General features: G+C 46.5%; 1 protein-coding gene across 1 annotated transcript in view; it reads left to right on the top strand.

Moving 5' to 3' along the window:
* PTPN6 (protein tyrosine phosphatase non-receptor type 6) overlaps positions 1-17,088 on the top strand; it is a 64,824-nt gene extending 47,736 nt beyond the window's left edge. Inside the window, exons 4-16 of the mRNA XM_075352206.1 lie at positions 6,092-6,272; positions 7,429-7,542; positions 7,766-7,879; positions 8,518-8,614; positions 10,297-10,376; positions 10,641-10,790; positions 12,508-12,642; positions 12,761-12,915; positions 13,194-13,261; positions 13,770-13,921; positions 14,137-14,216; positions 14,953-15,078; positions 16,934-17,088. Of these exons, the coding sequence (XP_075208321.1) occupies positions 6,092-6,272; positions 7,429-7,542; positions 7,766-7,879; positions 8,518-8,614; positions 10,297-10,376; positions 10,641-10,790; positions 12,508-12,642; positions 12,761-12,915; positions 13,194-13,261; positions 13,770-13,921; positions 14,137-14,216; positions 14,953-15,073 (1,447 nt within the window). The 3' untranslated portion in view covers positions 15,074-15,078; positions 16,934-17,088. The remainder of the gene's footprint in view (positions 1-6,091; positions 6,273-7,428; positions 7,543-7,765; positions 7,880-8,517; positions 8,615-10,296; positions 10,377-10,640; positions 10,791-12,507; positions 12,643-12,760; positions 12,916-13,193; positions 13,262-13,769; positions 13,922-14,136; positions 14,217-14,952; positions 15,079-16,933) is intronic.
* The last annotated feature ends 4,179 nt before the right edge of the window (positions 17,089-21,267 follow it).

Below are 21,267 nucleotides of genomic sequence, written 5' to 3'. Positions count from 1 at the left end.
TATTCAGTGACCACCCATGTCCTCTATCCTCAGTATTCAGTGACCGCCCATCTCCTCCATCCTCAGTATTCAGTGACCGCCCATCTCCTCCATCCTCAGTATTCAGTGACCGCCCATCTCCTCCGTCCTCAGTATTCGGTGGCCGCCCGTCTCCTCCATCCTCAGTATTCAGTGACCGCCCATCTCCTCCATCCTCAGTATTTGGTGACCGCCCATCTCCTCCATCCTCAGTATTCGGTGACCACCCGTCTCTTCCTTCCTCAGTATTCAGTGACCGCCCATCTCCTCCATCCTCAGTATTCAGTGACCACCCGTGTCCTCTATCCTCAGTATTTGGTGACCGCCCGTCGCCTCCATCCTCAGTATTTAGTGACCACCCGTGTCCTCCATCACTTCTTTTCATCACCTGTATGCAGATGATGGAGGAGTTCAGCAGTAGGTTGTTCCAAACATCTTGTAGACCTGACCCCCAATCTTCTGTGTATGAGGACTGTGTGGATCCTTCTGTCTCCTGATCACAGACAGATGGGATGATGTGAGATCAGGGCTCTGCGGGGGCCGGATCATCTCCTCCAGGACTCTGCATTATTAATGACATTGGCTGGATGTTTGGGTCGTTCTTCGGCTGCAGAATAAATTTGGAGCCGATCAGATGCCTCCATGATGGTATCACAAAATGAAGAAGTATCTGTCTGTATTTCTCAGCAATGAGGACACCATGAAATTGGCAAGTTTGAGGACTGCGGACGAAGTGGTCGGCCAAGGAAACTTAGTGCAGCAGATGAGACACATTATGTGACTATCCTCCTAAATCAGAAGCTGTCCAGCAGTGCCATCAGCTCAGAGCTGGCAGTGACCTTTGGGACCAGCTGCACCCCTCTACTGCTCGGAGACGTTTGGCCAGAAGTCGTCTTCATGGAAGAATTTTGTCCAAAAATCGTAACTTCCAAACTGAAACCAAATCCAAGAGACTAAACTATATACAAAACCATAGAAACTGGATTGCACAAAAATGTCATCATGTCTCTGGACCGATGAGTCAAAATGTGAAATATTTGATTGTAACAGAAGCAGATTGTTCTTGACGGTCTGGAGAGCGGCCCGATAATGAGGTTCTGCAGGAGCTGTGACGTATGGTGGAAGGTCCTGCAAGGTTTAGCCAGAAATTTCAGAGCCCTGATCTCACATCACCCTGTCTGTCTGGGATCAGGAGACAGAAGGATCCGCACAAGCCTCATGCGCAGAAGTTCGGGGGTCAGGTCCCCAAGATGTTTGGAACAACCTCCTGCCAGGGTCTTTGAAAAACTGTCCGGAAGTGACAAGCGACCAAGAAGAAGTGATGACTGTAAAAGGGCGGTCACCGAATACTAATGGGATTTACATTTCTCTTTTCTGCATTCACTTTGCATATATATATATATATATATATATATATATATATATATATACAGTACAGACCAAAAGTTTGGACACACCTTCTCATTCATAGAGTTTTCTTTATTTTCATGACTCTAAAAATTGTAGATTCACATTGAAGGCATCAAAACTATGAATTATCACATGTGGAATGAAATACTTAAAGTGTGAAACAACTGAAAATATGTCTTATATTCTAGGTTCTTCAAAGTAGCCACCTTTTTCTTTCATTACTGCTTTGCACACTCTTGGCATTCTCTTGATGAGCTTCAAGAGGTCGTCATCGGAAATGGTTTTCCAACAGTCTTGAAAGAGTTCCCAGAGATGCTTAGCACTTGTTGGCCCTTTTGCCTTCACTCTGCGGTCCAGCTCACCCCAAACGATCTCGATTGGGTTCAGGTCTGGTGACTGTGGAGACCAGGTCATCTGGCGTAGCACCCCATCACTCTCCTTCTTAGTCAAATAGCCCTTACACAGCCTGGAGGTGTGTTTGGGGTCATTGTCCTGTTAAAAAATAAATGATGGTCCAACTAAACGCAAACCGGATGGAATAGCACGCCGCTGCAAGATGCTGTGGTAGCCATGCTGGTTCTGTATGCCTTCAATTTTGAATAAATCCCCAACAGTGTCCCCAGCAAAGCCCCCCCACACCATCACACCTCCTCCTCCATGCTTCACTGTGGGAACCAGCCATGTAGAGTTCATCCATTCACCTTTTCTACAAAGACACGGTGGTTGGATCCAAAGATCTCAAATTTGGACTCATCAGACCAAAGCACAGATTTCCACTGGTCTAATGTCCATTCCTTGTGTTCTTTAGCCCAAACAAGTCTCTTCCGCTTGATGTCTGTCCATAGCAGTGGTTTCCTAGCAGCTATTTTACCATGAAGGCTGCTGCACAAAGTCTCCTCTTAACAGTTGTTCTAGAGATGAGAAAGTGTGTCCAAACTTTTGGTCTGTACTGTATATATATATATATATATATATATATATATATATATATATACACACACACACACACACACAGTACCTTGCCCCCTTGAGTATTCGGCCCCCTTGAATTTTTCAACCTTTTCTCACATTTCAGGCTTTAAACATAAAGATATAAATGTTAATGTTCTGGTGAAGAAGCAACAACAAGTGACACAATTGTGAAATTGAACTAAATTTATTCCTTATTTTAAACGTTTTTAAAAAATAATAAACTGAAAATTGTGGCGTGCAATATTATTCATCCCCTTTACTTTCAGTCCAGCAAACTCACTCCAGAAGTTCATTGAGGATCTGTGAATGATCCAATGTTGTCCTAAATGACTGATGATGATAAATATAAGCCCCTGTGTGTAATCAAGTCTCCGTATAAATGCACCTGCTCTGTGATAGTCTCAGGGTTCTGTGTAAAGCACAGAGAGCATCATGAAGACCAAGGAACACAACAGGCAGGTCCGTGATACTGTTGTGGAGAAGTTTAAATCCAGATTTGGTTACAAACATTTTTTTTTTCCAAAACTTTAAACATCCCAAGTAGCCCTGTACAAGTGATCATATTGAAATGGAAGGAGCATCATACCACCGCAAATCTACCAAGACCCGGCCGTCCATCCAAACTTTCATCTCAAACAAGGAGAAGACTGTTCAGAGATGCAGCCAAGAGGCCCATGATCCCTCTGGATGAACTGCAGAGATCTACAGCTGAGGTGGGAGAGTCTGTCCATAAGACAACAATCAGTCGTACACTGCACAAATCTGGCCTTTATGGAAGAGTGGCAAGAAGGAAGCCATTTCTCAAAGATATCCATAAAAAGTGTTATTTAAAGTTTGCCACAAGCCACCTGGGAGACACCAAACATGTGGAAGAAGGTGCTCTGCTCAGATGAGACCAAAATCAAACTATTTGGGCACAATGCCAATCGATATGTTTGGCGTAAAAGCAACACAGCTCATCCCCCTGAACACACCATCCCCACTGTCAAACATGGTGGTGGCAGCATCATGGTTTAGGCCTGCTTTGCTTCAGCAGGGACAGGGAAGATGGTTAAAATTGATGGGAAGATGGATGGAGCCAAATACAGGACCATTCTTGAAGAAAACCTGTTGGAGTCTGCAAAAGACCTGAGACTGGGACGGAGATTTGACTTCCAACAAGACAATGATCCCAAACATAAAGCAAAATCTACAATGGAATGGTTCACAAATAAACGTATCTGTGACGCCCCTGGCCCTTCTGTGCAATATCCACCTCCTCCTTGGTTACGGGTCCCCGACCTTTGGTGTTGCCAAGAACAAGCTAATCAAAATCCTAGGAACACTCTGCACCACACCCACCAGACACACCAGTGGACGGCCTGAGTGGAATAGGGTCGCCCACTTGGGGGGTTGGTTAAGGGGAGGTCAGGAGTGTCAGGAGTAGAACAGTGGAGTGTTGGAGGTGAAAGTGTGAGGAGGTCAGGAGCTGGGCTCCTTGAGACTACTAGGTGGCAGACGTTGGTCCGGGCCTGGTAGGAGCTGAATCCCGGTCGCAGGGGATCGTGACAAGGGGCACGGACTGTCGAGGAGGACAGCCGGCGGCCTTGTGCCATCACCGGGCAGGAGCCAGGGCACGACGGAGTACGTGGACCCTAGGTCAGGAAGAAGCTTCAGGCGTCCTGACAATTTTCCCTGACGAGGACGGAGCCTTCAAGATCCGTTCTCCACCCACTCCAAAATCGGGGTACTAGTGCAACGAGGGGGATAGGACTTTCCCACTACATAGTCCAGAAAATCCCAAGCGTGAACCCTGAGAGCAAGCTCACCCAGTTAGCCATACGGGTGACCGGGACCCGATCAGTTTTATACTTAAGGGACTAACCAGAAACTAGGTGCCAAGGTAAAGGTCACAGACTAACAGGCAACACCAACGGGCACGGGATCCAGGCATGCTCCCTCCTAGCGGCAGCGGTGTCCAGAACTTTGGTTTACCACAGTTGTCGGTGTCAGCGTTATTGGACTGAGTGAGTACACAAGTGACCCTTACTGTCCCAACGGCACCTCCCCGTCACCTTTATCGAGTCCCGGGGCATCCCCCCTACCCGTGGAGGGGTTAAACACCTAGCTGCCCACACCATCGCCACCGGGTACTCCCAATCGCAGCGGTGGTACTCCATCTTACCACGCACCACGGGTGGCGTCATGAACTTTAACCATATTATCCCATGTAAATACTCCCCCTTTTAGCTGAGTGGCCGCGCGACCCCGACTCCCGGGTCCGGAGACCCCTCGAGCCACTGTTGATCCAGATCCGGGCAGTCCGGCTGCTGACGCGGGGGCGGCACATATCCAGGTGTTAGAATGGCCAAGTCACAGTCCAGACCTGAACCCAATCGAGAATCTGTGGAAAGAGCTGAAAACTGCTGTTCCCAAACGCCTCCATCCAACCTCACTCAGCTCCAGCTGTTTACAAAGGAAGAATGGGCGAGAATTTCAGTCTATCGATGTGCAAAACTGATAGACACATACCCCAAGAGACTGCAGCTGTAATCTCAGGAAAAGGGGGCGCTACAAAGTATTAACTTAAAGGGGATGAATAATATTGCACGCCCCAATTCTCAGTTATTTATTTTGTTTAAAAAAGTTTAAAATAAGCAATAAATTTCCTTCAATTTCACAATTGTGTCACTTGTTGTTGATTCTTCACCAGAACATTAACATTTTTATCTTTATGTTTGAAGCCTGAAATGTGGGAGAAGGTTGAAAAATTCAAGGGGGACGAATACTTTCGCAAGGCACTGTATATATACTCTCACACACACACTCGCCAAAATAAGTATTGAACACGCCACCAAGTGAATGTATTTATAAAGAAGCTATTGACATGAATTCCTCACCAGATGTCAGTAACAATCCATCCAATCCACACAGGCAAAGACATCAAATTATAGATGTCCATAAATTATGTGTAATAATGAGAAATGACACAGAGAAAAAGTACTGCACACGTTACTGAAATGTATTTAATACTTCATACAAAAGCCTTTCTTGATGATGAAGCCTCCAGGCGCCTCCTGTATGGAGACACTCGTTGCCTGCATTGCTCAGGTGGAATTTTGGCCCATTCTTCCACACACACTCACTTCCTCACCTCCTGCAGGTCCCGGCTCCTTCTATGATCTCTGAGCTTTAGTTGCTTCCACACATTTTCTATTGGATTCAGCTCCGGTGATCGGCTCGGCCATTCTAGATGATTTATTGTCTTTCTCTAAAACCAGTTGAGACTTTCGTCTTGCTGAAATGTCCAGCCTCGTTTCATCCTCATCATCCCGGTAGATGGCAGCAGATTTTTATCATGAATGTCTCTGTACATTTGTCCATTCATCCTTCCTTCTATTATATGAAGTTGCTATTGCCATATGCTGAACAACAGCCGCACACCATGATGTTCCCACCTCCACACCTCACTGTTGTTGCTGTTTTGGGGTGATTTGCCTTTTGGCCTCCAAATATGGTGTGTATTATGGCCTCCAAAGAGTTCAGTTTTGGTTTCCAATGACCAGATTATATTCTCCAGTATTTCACAGACTTGTATAAATGTTGCGGAGCAAAAGTTAAACGCTCTTGAAAATGATTTATATATATATATATATATATATATATAAAATTATATAATAAACATTTATATTAATGTTCCATATCTCCACAGCTGGTACCATGGGTATCTATCTGGGCCAGATGCAGAGAAGTTACTACAGCAAAAGGGGGAGCCGTGGACCTTCCTTGTCAGAGAGAGTCGTAGTAAACCAGGAGATTTCGTCATCTCTGTTCTGACAGCTGATGTAAAAGATGGTAAACCCCGGGTGACGCACATTAAGATCATATGTGAGGTAAATGTATAAGTACAAAAATATAACTACTATAATACTGCTCCTATGTACAAGGATATAACTACTATAATACTGCCTCCTATGTACAAGAATATAACTACTATAATACTGCTCCTATGTACAAGAATATAACTACTATAATACTGCTCCTATGTACAAGGATATAACTACTATAATACTGCCCCTATGTACAAGGATATAACTACTATAATACTGCCCCTATGTACAAGAATATAACTACTATAATACTGCCCCTATGTACAAGAATATAACTACTATAATACTACCCCTATGTACAAGGATATAACTACTATAATACTGCTCCTATGTACAAGAATATAACTACTATAATACTGCCCCTATGTACAAGGATATAACTACTATAATACTGCCCCTATGTACAAGACTATAACTACTATAACACTGCTCCTATGTACAAGAATATAACTACTATAATACTGCCCCCTATGTACAAGGATATAACTACTATAATACTGCTCCTATGTACAAGAATATAACTACTATAATACTGCCTCTATATACAAGAATATAACTACTATAATACTGCCTCTATATACAAGAATATAACTACTATAATACTGCCCCTATATACAAGAATATAACTACTATAATACGGCCCCCTATATACAAGAATATAACTACTATAATACTGCCCCCTATGTACAAGAATATAACTACTATAATACTGCCCCTATGTACAAGAATATAACTACTATAATACTGCCCCTATGTACAAGAATATAACTACTATAATACTGCCCCCTATGTACAAGAATATAACTACTATAATACTGCTCCGATGTACAAGAATATAACTACTATAATACTGCCCCTATGTACAAGAATATAACTACTATAATACTGCCCCCTATATACAAGAATATAACTACTATAATACTGCCCCTATGTACAAGAATATATCTACTATAATACTGCCCCCTATGTACAAGAATATAACTACTATAATACTGCTCCTATGTACAAGAATATAACTACTATAATACTGCGTCCTATGTACAAGAATATAACTACTATAATACTGCTCCTATGTACAAGAATATAACTACTATAATACTGCCCCTATATATTACTGTGGATGATATTATACGGTCACACCTGACCTGTGTCTCTGCAGGGGGAGAAATATACTTTGGGGGATATAAAGTTTGATTCTCTCACGGATCTAATTGAAGCATATAAGAAGCGTCACATAGAGGAAGTGTCCGGAGCCTACGTTTACTTGAAAAAGGTGAGGACAGATGGTCATGCTGCGATGTGCGGAGATCTGCGGTATTATATTTACTCCTCTATACTGTGGAATACACCGGGTCCTTATACTTATGGTGTTAGAATATTTTCCGGAAGAATCGATGTCCCAATAGTTATATATGGGGGTGGGGGGGTCTTGTGTAATATACTTGGGTCTCCCATTGTTTTCTTGGGGTTCTCCTTTATCTTCCTGTCTCCGACAGCCGTACCATTCCACCAGAGTCAACGCAGCCGACATCGAGTGTCGCATGAAGGAACTAGACAAAAAGTCCGAAAAAGAGGAAACATCAAAGGCCGGATTCTGGGAAGAGTTTGACGTAAGACCTCCCTGGTTTACCACCCATCATATTTACCCTGGGGTGATTTTTTTGTTGGGGGAGGGGTCTTGGTTTAGGATTATTATGTTTAAACCTCCTCCTTGTGATTTAGTTATAGGGGTCACACTAGACCCCTAAGTTCTGGGCCGGGGGGGGAGGGGGAGTCTTTTTCACCTTCTTTGTAGCACCGTCCACATTTGGTTGCTTTTCTTCTAAGACTTTGGTGACCTTGTTGACGTCATTTTGCTGTCGTCCTCAATCTCTCATACTCCTACGCTTTTCTGAAGGGTCTGTGCCAAGTGTATTAGTTCATAAAAAGTCCCCACCTCCCCGGGGCGAGGAGAAAACACTCAAAAATAACTGATCGACAATCACTGGTTGGATCCCATCGCCTCGAGGGGAAATAATTGTAAACCAAACACAGACGACCATGGAGGAAAGAAATGTAAAGCATCTGACCTCATTGCCATCGGGTGGTGGCCAAGAATGTTCTCCCAGGTCCTAGATTTGGCCGTTGGGTGGAAGCCGCTTCACCATGAGGCGCGGTGGTGGTGGTGGTGGTGGTGGTGGTGGTAGAGGAGGATGTTGGTGCAGACGTTGCTGGGGGCTTCTTCATGGACCTTATGTCTCATCTACAGGTTCTCCAGAAACAAGAATCCAACTTATCGTACGAGAGGACGGAGGGTCAGAGGACGGAAAACAAGAGCAAAAACCGCTACAAAAATATCCTCCCGTGTGAGTTTGCCTGAATCTCAGCTCTCACCTTGTTTTCACCTGATTTCTCCCATTTTCAGGATATGCCCCACGTGTGTCTAGTGTACATGTGCGCCTGGGGGGGCTTTCCAGGAGAATTTTTATGAGTGACAGCCTCTCTGAGTGACAGCCTCTCTGAGTGACAGCCTCTCTGAGTGACAGCCTCTCTGAGTGACAGCCTCTCTGAGTGACAGCCTCTCTGAGTGAAAGCCTCTCTGAGGGAAAGCCTCTCTGAGTGACAGTCTCTCTGAGTGACAGTCTCTCTGAGTGACAGCCTCTCTGCGTGACAGCCTCTCTGAGTGACAGCCTCTCTGCGTGACAGCCTCTCTGCGTGACAGCCTCTCTGCGTGACAGCCTCTCTGAGTGACTGCCGCTCTGAGTGACTGCCGCTCTGAGTGACTGCCGCTCTGAGTGAAAGCCTCTCTGCGTGACAGCCTCTCTGAGTGACAGCCTCTCTGAGTGAAAGCCTCTCTGAGTGACTGCCGCTCTGGAGTGACTGCCGCTCTGGAGTGACTGCCACTCTGGAGTGACTGCCGCTCTGAGTGACTGCTGTTCTGAGTGATAGAGCAGCTGTCATTTAGAGCGGTAGTCACTCAGAGAGGCTGTCACTCAGAGTAGCTAAGTGACAGCTTTGATTGCTGCTCTGAGTGATTTCCGCTCTGGCGTGATTGCCGCTCTGGTGTGATTGCTGCTGTGGAGTGATTGCTGCTCTGGAGTGATTGCTGCTCTGGAGTGATTGCCGCTCTGGCGTGATTGCCGCTCTGGCGTGATTGCCGCTCTGGCGTGATTGCCGCTCTGGCGTGATTGCCGCTCTGGCGTGATTGCCGCTCTGGTGTGATTGCCGCCCTGGAGTGATTGCTGCCCTGGAGTGATTGCCCCTCTGGAGTGATTGCCCCTCTGGAGTGATAGAGCAGCTGTCATTTAGAGCGGCTATCATTCAGAGCAGCTGTCACTCAACCACTCTAAATGAAAGCCATTATAAGTAACACATGCTCTAAGTGATAGAGCGGCTGTCACTGAGAGAGGCTGTCACTCACAGTGGCTGTCACTCGGAGTGGCTAAGTGTCAGCTGCTCTGAGTCACAGCCTCTCTGAGTGATTGCTGCTCTGAGTGATAGAGCAGCTGTTATTTAAAGCGGCTATCACTCAGAGTGGCTGTCAGTCAAAGAGGGTATCACTCAGAGCGGCTGTCTTTTAGAGCGGCTATGTGACAGCCAGTCCTCAGAATAGAGCAGCTTCAGCTTCCTGCACCAAAATAGAGGCACCAGACCCTGCAAAGCTTGTTGCCGAAGTTACCGGTTACCTTTGCTGTCTGTTACTGGTGGGTGGTCTTGTAGACAAGGAGTGCAGCACTACAGCACTTACAAGCTCTTTGCTTTGCTGCATGCAAGCGCTGCTCTGACTCTGGATGTATCGCGGTATTCGCCCATCTTCAGCGCCCTGCGCTCCTCCCATATTTCAGAGGTGAAGCTTGCAGAATGGGAGAGCGCACAGCTCGGAGCCGCAGCATCATCGCGCTATTGGTCCCAACTCTTTTGGGTGCACTGCCCCCCACTAAGCTCGGGGCAGAGGGGCGGTGCGCTCCTGGAAAACATATGGTGAGATAACTCCTATTAGTCAGAACCATTAAGTAATTTTTCTTTACGTTTCTCTGCTTTTTTCTAGTCGACCACACGAGAGTCGTCCTACACAGCAGAGACCCGAATATCCCAGGATCAGATTATATCAACGCCAACTACGTGACGGTGAGTCCTACCGGAGGAAGGAGGATAAAAAGGGACTTGTCGTTTAAGGATAAGCTGAAGAGAAGAAGGGACGACAGAGATTTTACATTTCCTTCCACGTTGTTCCTCCGGGGCTCTGGGGGGCCGGTCCCACAACACTGGGGTCTCAACCTTTCTGCAACGTTTCTTCCAGATGTTTCTCCATCTATCTATAAAATAAAAAAAAGATGGTCATTTTCAGATTATAAAAGTTTTCCTGATTTTTGTTTTTCTTTTCATTCTCAGAACCAATTAATTGGTGAAGATGAAGCCTCCAAACGCTTCATTGCCTGTCAGGGGTGTCTAGCGTCCACCACTGGAGACTTCTGGCAGATGGTGTGGCAGGAGAATAGCCGCGTCATAGTGATGACCACCAAGGAAATAGAGAAGGGGCGGGTGAGGCGTCCCCTTGTCACCTCTATTCTACTGTTCATATATATATATATATACTAGCTGCAGTACCCGGCTATGCCCGGGATAGTAACTAAGTCTTTCTCTGTCTGTCTCCCTCTCACCACTGATATCATATTACCTCACACATCAGCCTCTTATATTGAGAATGTCCTTCGTTGCCTATAGCAACCAATCACAGCTCCTATTACTGACCTGTAACAAAATAGAAGCACAGCTGTGATTGGTTACTATAGGCCACCTGATAAATATCCAGGGTAACTGTCAAAACAGCCAATATATTACCTCAAACATCCAAACAGTTTCTGTATGTGTCTTTCTGTGTGTGTGTGTGTGTCTTTGTGTGTGTCTTTCTGTGTGTGTGTATTTCTGTGTGTCTTTGTGTGTGTTTTTCTGTGTGTGTGTGTGTGTCTCTTTCTGTGTGTCTTTGTGTGTATCTCTTTTTCTGTGTGTGTGTGTGTGTTTTTTTTCTGTGTGTGCATCTTTCTCTGTGTGCGTCTTTTTCTCTGTGTATGTGTCTCTTTTTGTATGTCTCTTTCTGTCTGTGTTTGTGTGTCTCATTCTGTGTGTGTCTTTGCATGTGTGCCTTTCTGTGTGTATATCTTTCTCTGTGTGCATCTCCTTCTCTGTGTGTGTGTCTTTTGGTGTGTGTCTCTTTCTGTCAGTGTGTGTCTCTGTTTGTGTGTCTCATTCTGTGTGTGTCGTTGGATGTGTGTCTTTCTGTGTGTCTGTTTCTGTGTATGTGTCTTTTTCTGTGTGAGTCTTTCTGTTTTTCTGTGTGTGTCTCTTTCTCTGTCCATAATAGGAGTCTATAGTAACAGTTCCCAGCTCCATTAACTTTAATGTAGGCGGGTTTTTTTTGGCGAATAACTGTAAAGCGCGGGGTTGATGTTCCCTTAGCCAAATGAGGCGTCTGTGCAAAATTTTGTGATTGTAAGGCTCTGTGCGCACTAGTGCGTTTTACCTGCGGATTTACCCGCGGATTTGCCGCGGAAATTTCTTGAGAAATGTCTGCAATCTTTGCACAGACATTTCCCAGCAAATCCTATGTGAAAAAAAATAGCTGTGCGCACGCTGCGGATTTTTCGCAAGAAATTTCCTTGAGAAGAATTTCTTGAGAAAATTTCTTGAGAAAATGAACATGTCCATTCTTTTCCGCAGGTACCCTGCGGATTTCGGCAGTACAGCCTGCAAAATCCGCAGGGAACAACCTGCGGCAAATTCGCGGCTAATCCGCGGCAAATCCGCATGCGGATTTGGTGCAGATTTTTTCCGGAGGTCCGGAAATCTTCTACTCCCAGAAGTTTCTCAAGAAATTTTCTTGAGAAACTTCACTGTTCTAGTGCGCACATAGCCTAAATGCGACGGTGCAGATTCCTTTAGCGGACACACACTCACTTACATACATATACTCAGCTTTATATATTAGTTTTCTTTTATATATTTTCAGCTTCTAGTTCCCTGGCCAGTGTTCCAGATCCTCTCCAAAGACCTAGAAATGACATTCTGCCACCACCAGATGGCGCTCATTGCACAGTTATTACTGATGTCAGTAATGTGCAGAGAGCTCCCCCTAGTGGTGACAGTGGGAGTTGTTTTCTTACTCACTGCCACATTTGACTCCTCTTTTACGCTTTTATCTTTGTTTCTTAATGTCACCACCTTTCTTGACTCTATTAAGTCTCATTTCCTTTACTTCTAGACTAAATGTGTCCTGTACTGGCCAGATGTTGGGACCAACGTGAAGCAGTTTGGAGACTTTTCTGTTGAAATTCTTTCGGAACATGAAGCCATGGAGTACAAGATCCGGACTCTGCGAGTGTCTTGTCTTAAGGATGTAAGTAAGCAGCGGAGTACCAGGAATTTTACTATCGAGTGTCAGAATAATGGTGTCATCCCCTGCACCGCCCCCCGTCATGGCGGCCGGGTCTCACACTATGTCCTTGTGTCCTCAGCGCGGTAAGCCCCGGGACATCTTTCACTACCAGTACCTGAGCTGGCCGGACCATGGCGTCCCCGCTGACCCCGGCGGTGTCCTGAGCTTTCTGGGGGAGGTCAACCGCAAACAAGAAAGCATTCCCGGCGCCGGACCCATCATTGTACATTGCAGGTAATGTCACAGCCCAGTAACCTCCAGAGCTGCACTCACAGAATAATGCTGCAGGCTTCAAGTAACTCTTTAACTGCTGGATCTGCCCTCACCCTCCTGTGGACAGACCACGCATCTGGCAGATTGCTGCTGGCCGGCAGCAGAATTCAAAATGCAGCTCTGGATGTGACTGGAGTAGTAAACATAATCAATGTCACACCAGTATAAACTGGGTAAACTGGTAATAGCTGTAAATACGTAATGGTGGCCAGAAGTGCTTCACTCTGCTCTTTTCGCAGCGCCGGCATTGGCCGTACCGGGACCATTATCGTTATTGACATGTTAGTCGACACCATCCAGACAAAAGGTAAGAAGCAAATCAATATTTCTCCCTGCTGGGCTTGTGTCTGGATCTGACAATCTCGTTAAAGATCCCATCAGCGTCAGGGCAGCGCTTACAAGCTCCACAGCAAACAGCTTGTCTAGGAGAATGGCCACTACTGCAGAGGTGGCTGGTAACCTAGGCAATGAGTAGTAAACAATAGCATTATAAATCCATCCAATCTTGAGAACAGAGAATATTTTTTAGCACTTTTAAAAAGTTGAGATAATCCGGAGCAATCAGAGCTGCAGTGTAAAGCATAGGGGATCAGCAGCCAGAGCCTCTGATGAGACGGGTGATGGATTTCAGTCTACCGCAGACCCCATGACACAATAGTTTGGCAACATTTCCTGTACTTAGAAGAAAAGCCGGGTTTTTCCAGCAGGTAGGAGGCGGCTCCCAGGTCCGGCAGCCATAGACCGCCGGCGTGACTGTCACCAGGGATCCATGGACTCCTCTGTACATGTAGTGACTTATGTGCCGTCTCCTCCAGGTCTGGACTGTGACATCGACGTGCAGAAAACCATCCAGATGGTGCGGTCGCAGCGCTCGGGCATGGTGCAGACGGAGGCGCAGTACCGGTTTACCTACGCCGCCATAGCCCAGTACATCGACTCTGCCAAATACAAACTGCAGGCGCTGGAGGTACGGGGAGGGGGGCGCATGATGGAGACGCTTATAGGTAGTTTATGCCGGCATCTGATAATCCGGCACAGACCTCTTCAGCCTCAGACATGTCTCATGGTGGATTCCAGATTATACTGCAGTCGGTGCCGGACTATCAGAATTTCCGGAGTGAAAGAAGTGTACTGTGTACAGTGATGTGCCCCCCAATAAAACAAAAAAATCTCCCCCAATAGAGAACAAAGACGGCAGAATCAGAATATGGAAACCTGAGTCCCTCTATGTCCAAGATGAAGGTCACACGGAGCTCCTCCAAGTAAGATTTCTATACCCATCAGTGTTAATGTAGCTCCCCGTGTTCTCACAACCGGTGCCCCCTGTAATCTCACGCCTCGTTCCCCGGTACCCCGTGTGTTCTTACAACTGGTGCCCCCCATGTTCCCACACCCGGTGGCCACTTGTTACCTAGTGCCCCCTGTGTTCTCACACCCAGTGCCCCATTGCCCCATGGGTTCTCTTACCGGGTACCGCCGTGTTCACACCCGGTGACCCCTGTGTTCTCATGTCTGGTGCACCGTTACCCAGTGAGCCCTGTGTTCACACCCAGTGCCCCCTGTATTCTCACACCTTGTGCCCCCTGTATTCTCACACCTTGTGCCACTGGTCACCCAGTGCTCCCTCTGTTTGCACATCTGGTGCCCCCTGTCACCCAGTACATCCCTCCATGGTCTCACACCCAATGCCCCCTGTGTTCTCACACCTAGTGCCCCCTGTTACCCGGTACACCCCTCCATGTCTCACACCTGGTGCCCCGTTACCCACTGTGTTCTCACATCCGATGTTACCCGGTACACCCCTCCATGGTCTCACACCCAGTGCCCCCTGTCTTCTCACACCCGGTGCCCCCCGTGTTCGCACATCTGGTGCCTCGTTACCCGCCTCCATGTTCTCACACCCGGTGCCCCGTTACCCACTGTGTTCTCACATCCGATGCCCCCCTTCTTCTCACACCCAGTGCCCCCCATGTTCTCACACGTGGCTTCTTGCTACAGGCCTAAGGAAGAAGGGACGCTTTATGAAAATCTGAACAGCAGGAAAGACAAAAAAGAAAAAGTTAACAAGAAGATGTTATCGGAACGGGAGAAGCCGCGGACCTCTGTGAAGAAGAAGTGATCAAGGTGAAGAAACGGCATCACACGGGACAGGATCGGGTGCAGCAGCTCAGATACAGCCGTTTAGGAGAGATTATACACATTATAGCCACAATTCATCCATTTTTTTTTGTTTCCTTAAATTACTTTTCTACTTTTATCTTGTGGAGCTCATGACTGTTTCTTTGGCCGGCCAAGCTCTTCAAAGCTTTGCCCGGGGTTTCCACAAAATCAAAAATGCTTTTTATTTTTAGTTTTAACATTTTTTGTGACTTTTTGTGCAAAAAAAAAAAAAAAATTGCTTGTCCCACTACGATCCTGCAAAAATGTGAGCAAAAATTATTATAGTGGGGGGGGGGGGGGGGCGGATTACATTTGTGCATTTTTTTTATTTTTAGTCAAATGATGAATGGGCAGTAAACTCAGAACGAAAATTCCACAATGAGGAAGAATAAAAAAAAAAAATGGGGACAGAAAATAAATATTGAAAAAGGCAAAAATTAAAATAATGTGCAAATAAAAAAAAAACAAAAAAACCCAGACACAATAAATAATCAAGGTCCAAAAGTTTAATAATGGATCTAAAATTAAATACACAGATGGGATTAGCAGAGAGACAAGAGATCAGATCCCAAGACAAACAGGACAGGAGAGCAGAGGGATAAAATGTGCTCCTGAAATATCAAAGTCTACCACAAGATGGCAGTGTTTAACCACGAGATCAAAAAACAGAACTTTCAAGGAGAAATAATACCGTAAATGGAGAAATAAGATGTCACTGATCCTCTCCACAAGTGTGGGGAATGAAAATAAGGCCCCCAGAAAGGCCGATAATGGCAAGAGGAGTAGGTGCCCTTGAAGTAGGAATATAAAGAAAAAGCCCAAGGAGTAATATAGTGACCCAGGTTACAACAGCCGGGACCCAGCAAAGTTTAACCTCATGTAAATTTCCCAATTTTTGCAGGAACTCTTGTTCTTGTGCCGTTTCAAATAATAATAATTGTATTCATTTATATAGCGCTATTAATTCCACAGCGCTTTACATACAATGGCAATACTGTCCCCATTGGGGCTCACAATCTAGAGTCCCTATCTGAATGTCTTTGGAGTGTGGGATGAAACCCAAGCAAACACGGGGAGAACATACAAACTCCTTGCAGATGGTGTCCTTGGTGGGATTTGAACCCAGGATCCCAGCGCTGCAAGACTGCAGTGCTAACCACTGAGCCACCACAAGATTGCAGTGCTAACCACTGAGCCACCACAAGACTGCAGTGCTAACCACTGAGCCACCACAAGACTGCATTGCTAACCACTGAGCCACCCCGTTTCAAAGATATTTCCTACTTTTATTCTATTATTGGCCTCTCAGGGAGGGTTATTTTGGGACTCCATATTTGTGGATTCAGTTCTTGCCTTCTATCTCTTGACTTTACATTATTACCCATTCGTTCTTGTTTCTTCTTTGTGGAACACAAAGGTGTCTGGTTTTTGGCGCTTATATACGCTGCCATCTTGTGGTAGACATTGGCACTGCAGGACGTATACTTTATCCAGGTGTTCTCTCCTGTTCTTGATCTCGTATAGTCTCAGTCCCAATCCGGTCTGTTTATTTCATGCTATATGTGTATAAAGCACCACTGCAGCGGTTTGGTTTATTTTTTCCTTCAGTGCTGGAGTTGTGCTTTAAACCTAAGTCCCCTATGCAGCAAAGTGCACAATATCCTCTTTCTATAGTATGTTGGGCTCAGATACACGGTGGCTGTAGCCAGTATTGCACATCATGGTTTTGCTGTCCACTGAGCGCCCCCTGGTGTCCTGATCCAGAAGCTCAGTCTTGTTACGCTGCAGTCTGATGAATGTCACATTTTCTTCCCGACAGGTCTCAGTAGACGGAAAACATCTGAAGTCCTCAGCGTCTGAATACATTTCTTTTTCTTACCCAATACCGGACTGCCCTGCCCGCAACCTCCACAGTTTTGCTAGAAGATATGTGAAATTTCTGATAATTTAATAAAATGTTCTGCATGCAGTAAACAGAGGCTTGTTTTATATTTAAGGAGCTCATTAGTTCTGCATAAATGAAGGCCTAAACCATGAAGGTGAGATTGGTGATATTGCTCCATTATCGGCTTTTGGAAGCCGCTTTGCCTGGAATTACAGCGTAGTCTTACTGCAGGTTGGTCCTATTAACTTCAATATCAGGCACAGCCACTAGCAAATCAATGGCGCTGTGCCTGGTAAAGGGGGATAGATAGTGATGGCCAATGCCCCTGATGTCAGTGCAGATATACTACTGTTGCATCTGATTAACTTTTGATGGGAAAAATCTATTAAAAAGTGGGAGGAAAAAAAAAATATCCGGGGCGTAATGACCATGGTCACAGAGGTTGCTATTGCGACCGGGTCCGGCAGCTTTTAGGGGTCCGCTCTGCAGATCAGCACCCAGCTACTTTCTGTGAGGGAGTAGAAGGCCACGCGAACGAATAGAGGGGAGTTTTTTTTTAATCAGCGAGTACACGGTGGCCAAAGGCCTCATAGGGGCTGCATTGTGTACAGGGAAGGAGGCCTTATACATGGACTATAGGGGTGCATTCAATTATATGAAGGGTTATGTGGGACCCTTTATACTATATGGAAGACTGTGGGGGCCATTACAGGATTTGGAAAAGTATATACAAGGGGGAGGACAAAGATACAATCAGGGGATGCGAACATTTTGTGCTGAGGGAGAAAGGGTCTTTCCCTCAGCACCCAGCTTTCCCATGCTCTGCTGTACATCTCTCAGCACCCAGCTTTCCCATGCTCTGCTGTACATCTCTCAGCACCCAGCTTTCCCATGCTCTGCTGTACATCTCTCAGCACCCAGCTTTCCCATGCTCTGCTGTACATCTCTCAGCACCCAGCTTTCCCATGCTCTGCTGTACATCTCTCAGCACCCAGCTTTCCCATGCTCTGCTGTACATCTCTCAGCACCCAGCTTTCCCATGCTCTGCTGTACATCTCTCAGCACCCAGCTTTCCCATGCTCTGCTGTACATCTCTCAGCACCCAGCTTTCCCATGCTCTGCTGTACATCTCTCAGCACCCAGCTTTCCCATGCTCTGCTGTACATCTCTCAGCACCCAACTTTCCCATGCTGTGATATGGGAAAGCTAAGTGCTGATGGAAAGATGTATAGCAGAGCATGGGGAAGCTGGGTGCCGATTACGATGCATATCAGAACATAGGAATCATGGGTGCTGTGGGTAAGAGCCAAGTGTCAGTGTCATTATCACTTACCCCGAGTGTCAGTGTCTTTATCCCGTACCCAAAGTGTCAGTGTATGTGGAGGAGGGCGGGTCCAAACTCTGCACCGGGGCCCATCAAACTCTAGTTACGCCACTGAATAATATATACAGTATATATTCTCCCAAATACAGACTGTTAAATGATTACCCCATATTCATAGATTTAAAAAAATAAAATATTTTATACTTTACAGTTAGTTGCTTAGGTTACCATCCACCACTGCAAGCCATCACTGGTGGCCGGTTTCCTAAGCAAAGCACGCATGTTTGCAAGTGCTAAGTCAAATCATGTGCCTCTGACGCTTCAGTTGCAAAAATTCGACATATCACAGCCCTGCCTGAGCCATCATTCAGTAGTGCTGAGCGGACCCGGACTGTAAACGTCCGGATCCGCGTGGTTTCAGCGCTATCTCCGGGCCGGGCGCGGGATTCCGGGTGCACGATCCGGAATCTGCAATTAATAAAAATGAAAAAAAATAAATAAATGAGCGTTTCATACTTACCGAGACTCTGTGTCATGGCGGCACACTGCTTCAGGGTCGCGCTTTCACTTCCTGTGCGCGCAATCACACAGCTTTCCGTGTTTTCCCCGCCCACCGGCTGTCCTCTCAGCCGTGATTGGTTGCAGGCTGACGCGCCCCCCCAGCCTGTGACAGCTCAGAGTGGGCAGTCGTGCTCTATAGCTGCTTGCTCTGAGATGTAGCAGAGCCGGATGTGTTGCCGCGGGACTTCTCCTGTGGATTACGTCGGAGCTGCAGGGTATTTGGGGTTAATAAAGAGGTGAAGCAGGGGATGTTTGTACTATTTCAAATAAAGGATTTGTCTGTGTTTATTTACTGTCACTTACAGGTTTGTGTGATGCAGGTATCTGATAGACGCCTGTGCCATCACACAAAGCTAGGGATTAGTAGCAGCCATGCGCCGCTATTAACCCCTGCTATTACCCCGACTGGCACTGCAACACGCCACCGAGAAGAGCCAGTAGCGCACACCGGTATGGTCACATCTAATAGATGATGCTGATACCCACTGCCCCTGATGAAGCTAACATAGCGACACGCGTTGGGCCAGGTTCTCCACTTCCATTTTTAGATAGGCAAAGAGTTCCTATCATGGTGATTCCCTATGAGGCATTGCAGCTGCTGTTTTGACCATTTGGTCATAATGCTGCTTGAAAGATAGGTATATACTGAGACAGACATTCTATTTATAAGATGGTTATATCTCTGACTCTTTATCTGTATTGTTTTGCATTTTGAACCATCTATGGTGATTCTGGTACAATATATACCGTGTTTCCCCGAAAATAAGACATCCCCCGAAAATAAGACATCCCAGGAGTTTTCAGGGAAGCTTTAATATAAGACATCCCCTGAAAATAAGACATAGCTGCAGTCAATAATGAAGTATCATGCAGCGGTGAAAGAGTTAAAGACACTGCAGGACACTTCATTATAGGCAGCGGGCACCCCCAGAAGAGAGAAGACAGAAGACCCCTGATCATACTCAGACGCCGACCGGGAGCAGGTGAGCGCATCAAGGTCCTGCCGCGGCGGAACACACACACACACACACACACACACACACACACACATCAGATCAAACTCACTCACTCTCACACACACATCAGATCGCATCCACACACTCACAACATCCAGTGATATCGCTTGCTTCTCGGCGGCGATACTGTGCGTGCAGTGACCTTCCAGGACCTGCCGGAGGATCACATGGCCGGAAGCATGTGGTATCTCCGGATGTTGTGACTGTGTGAGCGCATATGTGCGATCGGATGTGTGCGTGTATGCTGTCTGATGTGTGAGTGTGTGTGAATGTATGCAATCGGATCTGTGTCAGCAGAAGGCAGAGGAGCACGACGTGCAGCACAGCTGCTGGGACCGCCCACCGGAGGGCACAGGGGGAAGTGGGGTCTGAGTGTGTACTGTCTGATGTGTGACCGTGTGTGAACGTAAGCGATCGGATCTGTGAGCGTCGGCAGGAGGCAGAGGAGCACGGCATGCAGCACAGCTGCTGGGATCGTGGGGTGGGTGTGTGTGTGTGTGTGAGATCTGATGTCAGCCAGACGCAGGAGAGACATGCAGCACACCTGCTGGGAGATCACAGAAGGATCTGGGAGCCATACAGACGCCCTGGGCTGGTAAGTATGACGATCCTGGGATGGGGGGGGAGTCTGCTTTTTGTGGGGGGTAAACTTACCCCCAACCATGTCTCCTTGAAAATAAGACACCCCCTGAAAATAAGACATAGTGCTTTTTTCAGGGCAAAAAAAAGAGAATTTTGTTTACTTACCGTAAATTCTTTTTCTTATAGTTCCGTATTGGGAGACCCAGACATTGGGTGTATAGCTTCTGCCTCCGGAGGACACACAAAGTACTACACTTAAAAGTGTAGCTCCTCCCTCTGAGCTTATACACCCCCTGGAGAACCAGATCTAGCCAGTTTAGTGCAAAAGCTGAAGGAGAATAGCCACCCACAAGTAGAACAGAGTAAGAACCGGAACAACCGGAGCCTCTGTCCATGACAACAGCCGGTGATAACACACGAAACAAGAAAATTGCCAACAGGCAACAGGGAGGGAGCTGGGTCTCCCAATACGGAACTATAAGAAAAAGAATTTACGGTAAGTAACAAAATTCTCTTTTTCTTTATCGTTCCTTTGGGAGACCCAGACCATGGGACGTTCCAAAGCAGTCCATGGGTGGGAATAAACAGAAAAACTAAGAAGTAGGCGGAGCCTAACTTCACAAATGGGCGACAGCCGCCTGAAGGATGCGTCTGCCCAAGCTCGCATCTGCCGAAGCATGAGCATGCACTTGGTAGTGCTTTGACAAGGTATGCAGGCTAGTCCAAGTGGCAGCCTGACAGACTTGTTGAGCCGTAGCCTGGTGCCTGAAAGCCCAAGAGGCACC

Source organism: Anomaloglossus baeobatrachus, chromosome 5 (assembly GCF_048569485.1).
Source record: "Anomaloglossus baeobatrachus isolate aAnoBae1 chromosome 5, aAnoBae1.hap1, whole genome shotgun sequence".
NCBI lineage: Eukaryota > Metazoa > Chordata > Amphibia > Anura > Aromobatidae > Anomaloglossus > Anomaloglossus baeobatrachus.
Note: the sequence above shows the minus strand (reverse complement) of the source record. Positions and strands in the feature narration are given on the sequence as shown.